At 48.1% G+C, this 9,779-nt stretch overlaps 1 protein-coding gene across 2 annotated transcripts; it reads left to right on the top strand.

Moving 5' to 3' along the window:
• Positions 1-2,418: 2,418 nt before the first annotated feature.
• Positions 2,419-9,005, top strand: LOC138248809 (cystatin-B-like). Of its 2 annotated transcripts, none has more exons than XR_011194644.1 (3): positions 2,419-2,562; positions 5,998-6,099; positions 8,725-9,005. XR_011194644.1 is itself a non-coding variant. In XM_069202724.1 (3 exons), the coding sequence occupies exons 1-3, from the start codon at positions 3,552-3,554 to the stop codon at positions 8,851-8,853; spliced, it is 369 nt and encodes a 122-aa protein (XP_069058825.1). In that variant the 5' UTR covers positions 2,419-3,551; the 3' UTR covers positions 8,854-9,005. The 2 variants fall into 2 exon arrangements, 1 of the variants encoding a protein (XP_069058825.1); XM_069202724.1 differs by having other exon boundaries at positions 2,419-3,689.
• Positions 9,006-9,779: the final 774 nt, after the last annotated feature.

The following is a 9,779-nucleotide window of genomic DNA, read 5'->3' as shown; positions in this document are numbered from 1 at the left end:
GCCATGCGGGCGTCGTATTTATTCAATGACGTTAGCCGCCGGCGCTGCCTGGTGTGCGTGAAAAAAAACGACGTACACCAGGCAGCGCCGGCGTAGGGGAATATGGAGATTGGGCGTCAAAAAATGGGGCAAGTCAGGCTGAGGCAAATTTTTCGCCTCAACCCGATTTGCGTAATTTTTTTCGACTCCCAACCCCCATTGAAATGACTCCTGTCTTAGCAAACACAGGAGTCATGCCCCCTTGCCCAATGGCCATGCCCAGGGGACTTATGTCCCCTGGGCATGGTCATTGGGCATAGTGGCATGTAGGGGGGCACAAATCAGGCCCCCCTATGCCACAAAAAAAAAAAAGAACATACTTACCTGAACTTACCTTATTGTCCCTGGGGTGGGTCCCTCCATCCTTGGGCGTCCTCCTGGGGTGGGCAAGGGTGGCAGGGGGTGTCCCTGGGGGCATGGGAGGGCACCTCTGGGCTCCTTCCGAGCCCACAGGTCCCTTAACGCCTGCCCTGACCCAGGCGTTAAAAAACGGCGCTAACGCGGGTAGACGTCATTTTTTTTTACCCGCCCACTCCCGGGCGTCATTTTTGCCCGGGAGTATAAATATGACGCACATGCCTCGGAGTCATTTTTTTAGACGGGAACGCCTACCTTGCATATCATTAACGCAAGGAAGGTGTCCACGCCAAAAAATGACGCTAACTCCATGAACTTTGACGCTAGACGCGTCTAACGCCAAAGTATAAATATGGAGTTAGTTTTGTGTCGAATTTGCGTCGGAAAAAACGACGCAAATTCGGCGCAAACGGAGTATAAATATGCCCCTTAATACAAAAAGCAACGGAAATGAAAATGAAGGAAGGGGCAGGGAACACAAGAAGCCTGCCACACAAAAGAGAAACAACAGGCGCAGCAGTGAAAGGGTAGGTGGGCACAGCTGCCAAGTGGCACCAAGTCATGTGTGGCACCATCAGCTAGTCCTGCCTTTATATGGAAAAGCACTTTGCAGGCTGTTTTTTTTTAATTGGGTGCTTAGGAAGTAAAAATAAAACTACGAGTCCCAGAATGCACAGCGTTTTCCCCCCAAAAGTTAGAACTAAAGTTAGTAAAGGTGTCCAACATATTACATGGCAACACTTGACTGTAATACTTGTGCATACAACAACTCTATCAAATGTGCCAGTCATTACTTTTAAAATCTGAGATTAAATTGCAACAATGAGCACAGTTAATCTCAGAGTGAATAGCTGCCAATTTGTCCCGGGCCATGTGTGACTAGTTGGAATTCTGGGAAGTGTGGTTTTATTTTAAACAGTAGAAAACCAGGACTACTAGCCCCAGAAAGAAAAAAAGCCGGGACTGGACTAGTCACTCATAGGCCTGGATACTTGGGAGCTATGGGAGTTGCACCAGGAAGAGTTGGATTTTAAACTTTAAAATGCACTTGGTGCGCGGCGGTGGCGCTCTCAGAATTAAATACTGAGGTTTGTTGGCGACCTGTCGCATTTTATATGTGCATTTTAATTACTGTTTGCTTTTATTCCATTGAGTTTTCCGCTCCACAGCATAAAGTGAACTGGGGCAACATATGAACTGGGAGCAGTTGTTCTGGTGGCTGTGCCCTGGGCACGACATTGAACTGTAGGTAAAATGTGAAGGCTGCAAAAACAGATGTGTTTGGAGGAAGAGGGACCTCAGAGATGCCGTACTTCGGGGCATTTGGGTCCAAAGCAGGCCCCACACACACCTCACGTCCACCACTGGACTTCTCTGTTCTCCTCCAGCGCTTGTTCTAGAGGCCAGGTACAGGAGACGACGTGAAGGTGAAACTAATTCTGCTGGTGCCACATGGGGCAGTCAAGGCGCTACTCCAACTGAGGTCCTGGGCGCCGAGTGAACTCTGCGACCACCAACCCCACCCCGCGTCCCCGCCGCTGAGAGGCCATAGACAGTAGTGATTGTTACAGCCCTGTTCAAACTCACACCCTCTTCAGATCATCCCCACAGCACAGCCACTGGGTTTGCTCGGACCGGTGAGGCCAGAAAACGCAGCACAGAACCGCTGTCTAAGCGCTATTAGATGTCAACTGGCAACTTTCAAGCTACAACCCAACAAGTCAGCCCTGGGCGTGGGTAGACGTTTCCCAGAACCTAAGACACCCGTGTGACCTCACTTTCAAATTAAACCCATTAGTGAGTCACTCTGGAGAGGACCTGCGGAAAGGGCTGCCAGCCAGCCCCAGGGACGCTGGAAAGAGTTCACGCTCCATGTACTAACTTGCAATCTCTTCTTTTGTGATGATCCTTCCAATTTGTGTGCAATATTTGGAGGTTTCACAGATTATCAGTCCCGCCTTCCCCTCCCCTTTCTCCCACGGATGGGTTTGGTCCTGCCACACAAAAGCTGGAACCATCTGCACTCCAGCAGCAGTTGCATCCTTAGAGGGCCTTCTCCCAGGTTCCCAGTCCCTGGCCTTGTACCTAGAGACCTGCGATCATGTCACAAATGTTAGGAGGCTTCTCTGAAAAGAAATCTCTGAAATCCAAGCATACTGCGACCTGGTAAGCAACAAGCTGCAGAGTGCACATGATCTTGAATTCACTGCACTGAAACCAGGGATCTGCAAAGATGTGTTTCCCAGCTAAAGTTGTGCAAAGTTCTTAATTTCTGATCTTCATCGCTCCTGAAACTTGTAAATGTTGCTGGGGCCCCATCAGGGCCTGTCTTTCAACTCCTGACTTTACAAGCAAATAGGATGTATTTACTACAGGCTGCATGCTTTATGTATCTCTGCTCATTAGGAGTGCTTTTTTTCCCTCAAATTGTCTTGCTGAAAGTTTTATTGTCCATGTAATGCATGAGTTTCATCTAGCGCCTACGGCCGCCTCCAGGCGTCGGGTGAGTTCAGGATCGGATGGGTGTTTATGACAGCACGACTGATAGCTGATGGCAATGCGAGTTCCTCAGTGCCTGTCACTATGCCATAAAGGTGCCCTTACTTGCCCATCCAATCTTTGGACTCTCTGCAGAGCGCACAAAGCAATGATCACATATGTGCTAATGGTAATTACGATTCAGGGACCACATGTAAAAATAATCCTGTTTGCAGCTCGCTAATTGCAAATCTTTGCGATTCACAATTAGGAAGTCGCAACCAGTGATGTATTCATGTGTCTAAGGCACATTTAGGGGCACATGTACATACCATTTTTCCTGTTGCAAACGGCCCGATTCGCATTAAAAAAACATTTTGGTATGTACAGAGGCTATTTTGCCAATCGGTAATCTATTTACTGAATCGCAAAATAGGTTTGTGAGACGCACCGAGCACCTGTTGTTGGAAGCTGCTTTGCTCAGTGCAATCTAGTCTGGCATTCTCTATGCAGACAGTGGGCAGTGCCAGTGTGGGGAAGTGAGGGGAAGTGGGTGGTGGCTTCCTAAGAAAAAATTTGGGTACCTCCTTTTTTTTTAACAAATTAAGCACTGCGCGTGATATTCTTCTCTGCAAGATAATCTTTTGAGGAGCATTTTTCTGCAGAATGGAAAACATATGCTGAATTTGTTTATACATTTCTATCTTTTGCTGAATTTTTCTATGCACACAGGTATTATGCTGGAGAAAATAAATATGTTTATGTTCATTGCTGCCATATGTTCCAGCAGAAAAGAAACACAGGTCCCATTCTGGGTAATGTATTATCTCAAGAAACAAAGGGAAAAATTCACTGTGGTGAGGAGGCGGTGGGGGGATGAGCTGGTAAAGGGTAAGCCATGAGGTGTACACAGCAGGGCCGTCACGCCTCAGAGCCTGCAGATAGTTACTGTGAGTAGAGTGGTGCAGGTTGTGAGGGTTCAAGCAGAACCTTTTATTGCATTGCTTTCAATGTTCTATGATGATAACATGGGATATGACTTTTCCACTGTACAGCAAATGAGTGTAAGCATGTTTATTTGTGCACTTTTTCAAAACACATACTCATTGGGCCACTTTCATTTTCATCGAATGGCACACAGCGCCGTTTTTAAGCTCAAGCCTGCAAGAGCATGCACTAGCTCATGCGTCTCGCTTGCAAGACACTTTTGTTTACAAAAAGGGCTTGGAGCCCGCCCATTGCTTAACGTTTGTTGGCCACAGTGCCACTCTTCTTTGCAGCTTCATTAATTAGCCAGTGCAGGCCAGGCGTCACTTCGGATCCTTTATGTGTAGCTCCTAGAGGTGCGGGTGATGTGAGTCCATCTAGGGACGTCAAGGATGAGTGTTGCCCCTGAGTTTTGTATTGTTTGTAGTCTCTTCAGGAGGCGTGCAGGGATTCCTCTGTAAAGAGTGTTACTGTAGTCCAGCCTGCCGGTGACGAAGGCTTGAGTGGCGGTTTCTGAAAAGCAGAATTCTTACCGGCGTTGCACTTGCACTATCCTTACACACTCAGCACTTGGAAACACGCTCATCACTTGGAATGCACTACTTGAAAATACACTTCTAGGTAGGTATTCCCCATAAACCATGTAGTGGTAAAACAGACACTTGGCCTGTGTTTTTCACTTGGTTAGCAGTAGCATCTAAACAGAGTGTCACTATTGGGTGATGCGCAGATTGGCTACAGTTCCCTTACTTGTGAATTAAGCCATTTCACAAGCTATTTAATGTTGCGCAAGGTGGCACCCATTGGCTTGACCCAGGTTGCACATGTGCGCTGCCCTCGTGTTCACATGTGATCTTTGCTTGAGGATGTTTATGAGCATGATGTTGCAGGTTTTTTTACGACAGTATTTGGGATTGATTGGGTGCCCGTAATGTGTAAGTTTAGATATTCTTTTTAAAATTTACCACATTGGATACTTACTATGTGGTGCAGCACACATGAAATTTTGGAAATCTTAGGAGAAATTAAAACATTTCTCCTTCTTTTCTCCTGCTTGAACTAGGCATTATTTCATGATGCAACCCTGGTCTGAAAATATTTGTAGGTCCACTTTGGAACACTCCAGAACCACCCATGGAAAGGTTCTTCATGAAATCTAGCACAATGGGCTGTTTGCACTACAAAAAACGAGCAACTAAGACGTTTTGCATTGGAATGTAAATACCATATCAAGACTTTGTGTAGCTTTACGCCACTTTGCTTGACTTGGCGGCACAGCAAAGTCTTGATAAATCTTCCCATCTGTGTTTATTTAGTTGTCCATGTGCCCTTGCGGGCTCTCAGTGGCCCTGATTCGTGGAGCTGTCGCTAGAGGTTTCCACAGTGTCCACCTTGATGGAAGATCATTGCCATAGAAAGCGGTGGAAGCCTGGCAAGCGACACCGCATGCATACATGCAATCGCTGTCGCCCTGGAGGAGTGAACGAGTGCCCAGATTTAAATAATGAATCTGCTGTAGAAATATCTACCAGGGGAACTGGGCAAGCAGGAGAGAGGCAGTATGAGACAGTGTTGTTCTTAAAAGCAGAAGACTAGTGACTTTTGTGGGAATGTTCTATATTTGGGAAGCCTCATGCTGTTATTGGTTAGTTACCCTTAAAGCCATGCTTTGGACACCCAAGGTTACTCTACAGACCATGGTAGGCCAGTTGGATACTGAATTATGTTATGGTTAAAACATGTTACTTTAAAAAAGATTTTAGTTCTGTACTGGCAGTTAATACAAGTTTATTCTTCCTAGTGTGAAATGAAGTTACTTAAGATATGTCTTGCAGGCATGGTGTGTTGCTCTACTCGGCTGCAAGACTTCTCCATACTGGGGAGCATGACGGGTCCCTTCCTACAAGGGAACCACCATGGCTGACCCACCAAGCTGGGAAGACACTGAACCCACTGTATCTGTGTTTATTTCCCTTACTAATGGCACTACTAAGATGCCACAGAATTACCTGTCCCTTCCTTATCCTGGAGGTACCTTTTTAATCATGCGCTATCTGTGACGTCCTAGAACTATTGAGATGGAAACTTAGTCGTATATTCAACTGAAAAGATGTTCCTCCTTTTTTATTCCTACAGGTGAAGCCTGCAGTAGAGAAGAAGATGGGGACAAACTTTGGGACTTTTAAAACCGTATCTTTCATCAGTCAAGCTGTTGCAGGATTGAATTGCATTGTGAAGGTAAAGTTAGAGAAAGAGACAGATGGATCCATTGGATGGGGAGGATCCTTGAGAGATTCCATGATAATCACCGTCTGTCAAACCACTAAAAAGGAGAACAACCATATGACTAGATTATCCCTAAATGAACCAAATCAATGAGGCAAGACCTTGATGTTTGAAAAGGACCCCATCTACATCAAACTGGTGTGGCATGCTTCATCATCAAGTCCACATCCAGTAGGCCTAATGCTCCCGGCTGGGCTGAACCCAACCGTGGGCCAAAAGAGAGGGAGGCTGTTATTACTATTTGTTTTTTAGGGATTCTATGAAAACACTTAAAATAGCCTGCTAATCCCTTCAATTTCCTTTATTCCTAAGGAAACCAGGGCTAAATGACACATATGGAGATATTTATTACTCCTATGTCTATTCAGGTCAACGTGTTTCAGTCAGTTCTCTCTCTGGCCATTGGGTCATGCGGCTTTCATCAGGACCAAGTGGATCCCTTTACTGCAGCCAACACTATGTGCAACCCTATTTAGGTGATTCTCACTCCTGACACGACCCACTCATGACACTGTTTCCAAACCTACTCTTTCGCTTGTTGCGTGCCCTTCCACTGATCACTCGCGAATTACCCGGCATACCCACCTGGAAATATAAGAAAATTCCCCTGGTAGACACCTTGGCCCTCATCCTGACCGCCGCCCGCCAAAGTCCCGGCGTCAGGTTACCGTTCCGCGGTCGAAAGACCGCGGCGGTAATTCTGACATTCCCGCTGGGCTGGCGGGCGGCCGCCTTCAGGCCGCCCGCCAGCCCAGCGGGAAAGAGGCTTCCACGATGAAGCCGGCTCGGAATCGAGCCGGCGGAGTGGAAGCTGTGCGACGGGTGCAGTTGCACCCGTCGCGTATTTCACTGTCTGCACAGCAGACAGTGAAATACATTTAGGGGCCCTCTTACGGGGGCACCTGCAGTGCCCATGCCAGTGGCATGGGCACTGCAGGGGCCCCCAGGGGCCCCGCAACCCCCCCTACCGCCATCCGGTTCCCGGCGGGCGGACCGCCGGTTTTCCTGCACTGACCGCGGCCAAAGCGCCGCAGTCAGAATGCCCTGCGGGGCACCGCCGGTCTGTCGGCGGTACTCCCGCCGACCCTGGCCCCGGCGGTCTAAGACCGCCGGGGTTAGAATCACCCCCCTTGTCACTTGTTATTGGTGCAGCCTTAAGGAAACCAGTTCCCATGCATGACATGCTGGGCCATTGTATCTCCCTTTTATTCCAAAGTGGTAGTCATCAGTTTGTTAAACTTTCCTATATAGTCACGTAAAAACTCCAGCGCCATTAATTCCCAACTCAACTGTTTTAACTCATCCACTTGTGCTCACATATCACATCCATAAGAAATTTTTGTGAGGCGAGTGTTCAATAACCTGCATTAAAATCCCCATTTCTTACAGAATACATAAGTCTGATATACAAGGTCAGTGTCTCATGGGCGAATGCAGGCTTTTATGGCTTTTTGAGCCAATCCCATTGGTGTGCTGTCTCTAGGGCAGGAGCTGTGGCGATAGTAGGGTTGCTCCGCGTCAGCGCTCCATGCTGTAGGGTCAAGCTGTCCATGGTCAGGTCACTCCCGTTCCAACCTGGTTGTTGCTACTTCACTGGGATTGAACCTGTAGTGGCTGCTGGTCAGATATGTCAGCCAAGAACCCCCATTCCAGGCCTCATCCTAAAAACGCACACCAGTAAGTGAACCGTAGCTTATTTTGTGATGGAGTAACTTCCAGTTTATGGAAGGACTGGGCAGTAGGCTCTAATAGCACATTTTGGGTTGACCCCACTGAAGCTACCGGTCCCAACCCACAGGGTGTATCATTCCCAGCGGCGGAGTACATAAGAACTAGGACTTGCAGGGCCGTAAAGGCTCTTCATTCCACCCGGCATTTCGGTGGCGGGCTACAGGCCAGGACTACTGGCCCTTTCTGCAGCTCCCCAAGCTGTGTAATTTTAAGGATTTTTGGGCCGAGGGCAACACAAATTTTGGGAGCCCCTATTCGGAACAAGTTTAATTTTTTTTTACCCATTTTCTGCTTGTTCAAGCTGGCATGATACCAAACAAATTTCCAGAAATGTGATCAAATACAGTCGAAGTAGGCCTTTTTAGTGGTTCTAAAAATCCTTAACATGACACTGGGCAAAGAAAGAGAACCTCAGAGATATCCTGAGGTGAGTTAAAGAGAAAGTTCACTTGTCTAGGGTGGGCCCTTGGAAGGTGGGGGTCCTGGATAATCACTCACTTTGCCCATGCCTTAAAACGCCTCTGCGCCCAAGGTGAATTGCAGCAGGCACAGGGAGGCCCCAGAGGAGAGAGAAGCAGGCGCAGGGAGAGAGGAGATAGGGAGAAAGCAACCAGAGAGGCAGAAATAAAGGGGAGAAGAAGCGAGGGAGAGAGGATGGATGGATGAAGAGAATGCTTGCGAGGAAAGGAAGGGAGCTGGGCTGGTTTAAGCATTTTTTTCCAGGGCTGCTTTTGGTAACCCAGTCTGACCCTGAGGACTTGGTGTTATACAGGTGAACAGACACGTTTCCAGCAGTTTGCCGTTCTTTGAATAACTCGGTTTCGTTGATTCTCTCTTATTCTGTAGGTTGATATTGGAGGTGGCTCCTGCGTACACATAAAGATTTTTGTACCCCTACCGCACACGAATGAAGCACCCCAGCTGGAGGGCTATCAGCCTTCCAAAACCCTGAATGACCCCCTCAAAGACTTCTGAAGCATCATCTCTGCTCCGCCTGCCCGCGGTGACACCCGCGTACCGAGTGATCCACGTCTGCACATGCGCACAGAGGGGGGTGAATACGTTTACTTTCTTCACCTGGTATTTGTACTTTAAACAATAAATAAAGAAATTAACTTTCACAGCCACTCCAAGCAAGAATGTTTTGTATGTGCAACACCCACTGTGATTCTCATGCCTGTCACAATTATTTACTTTCATTGAAATCTGCAATGGATAATTTTAAAGATCCCCACTGTTAAAGTTTCAAAACGTGAATGCATGCACGTGGCCTCTGTCAGAGACCTGTCAGGACGCGATAGCCACCTATTGCTGCAAATGAGGAAAAACCCTTCAAAAGCCAGGACCCCAGAGCTCTGGCTGACAGCACCTTCTTGTTGCAGAGTTCTGCAGCCATCCCCCCCCCCCACACACACACACACGCTTGGACAGGAAGCTGCTGAGCGAAGCTGAGATGACCTCACTGGTGGTAACGTGAAGACATCTGGGCTTTAGTATTGACCATGATTCTGTGCTTTTGGGCAACTCAAAAATCTCCCTGTGCCTCAAAGTGTGTAAGGTCCGTACGGTATGTGCACATGTATGTAATAGTTTTTGTGTGGTGCCCCACATGCGACAGGGGTGCGTACTTCAGTGCCAGTTGGGATCCAGGTTGATGATCTGGTGAAGAGAACCTCTGGTGAATGACGAGAGCCACAGGGCACTACTCATTGTCTTTGATGCAGGCTGCCAGGGTCTTGACTGGCACAACCTCTGACCCTGGTTCTCAGGCAGGTCGCTCCCCTCACCGCCTCACAGCCTCCAGTGTGACCGCTCTCGCTCCTGTGCCCTGACTGCCTTTTCCCGCCTCCAGTGACCTAGCGCCAGCACCCTCTTCGTTGTGCCCGAGTGCCTGTGTCCGC

This window comes from Pleurodeles waltl, chromosome 8 (assembly GCF_031143425.1).
Source record: "Pleurodeles waltl isolate 20211129_DDA chromosome 8, aPleWal1.hap1.20221129, whole genome shotgun sequence".
NCBI lineage: Eukaryota > Metazoa > Chordata > Amphibia > Caudata > Salamandridae > Pleurodeles > Pleurodeles waltl.
Note: the sequence above shows the minus strand (reverse complement) of the source record. Positions and strands in the feature narration are given on the sequence as shown.

Bases quoted from the DNA above. Each gene is read 5' to 3' on its own strand.
- LOC138248809 (XM_069202724.1), top strand. From the start codon at position 3,552: ATGCTGAATTTGTTTATACATTTCTATCTTTTGCTGAATTTTTCTATG. The intron at 3,690-5,997 runs GTAATGTATTAT...TTATTCCTACAG, and splicing joins AAACACAGGTCCCATTCTGG to GTGAAGCCTGCAGTAGAGAA. The intron at 6,100-8,724 runs GTAAAGTTAGAG...CTTATTCTGTAG, and splicing joins GATTGAATTGCATTGTGAAG to GTTGATATTGGAGGTGGCTC.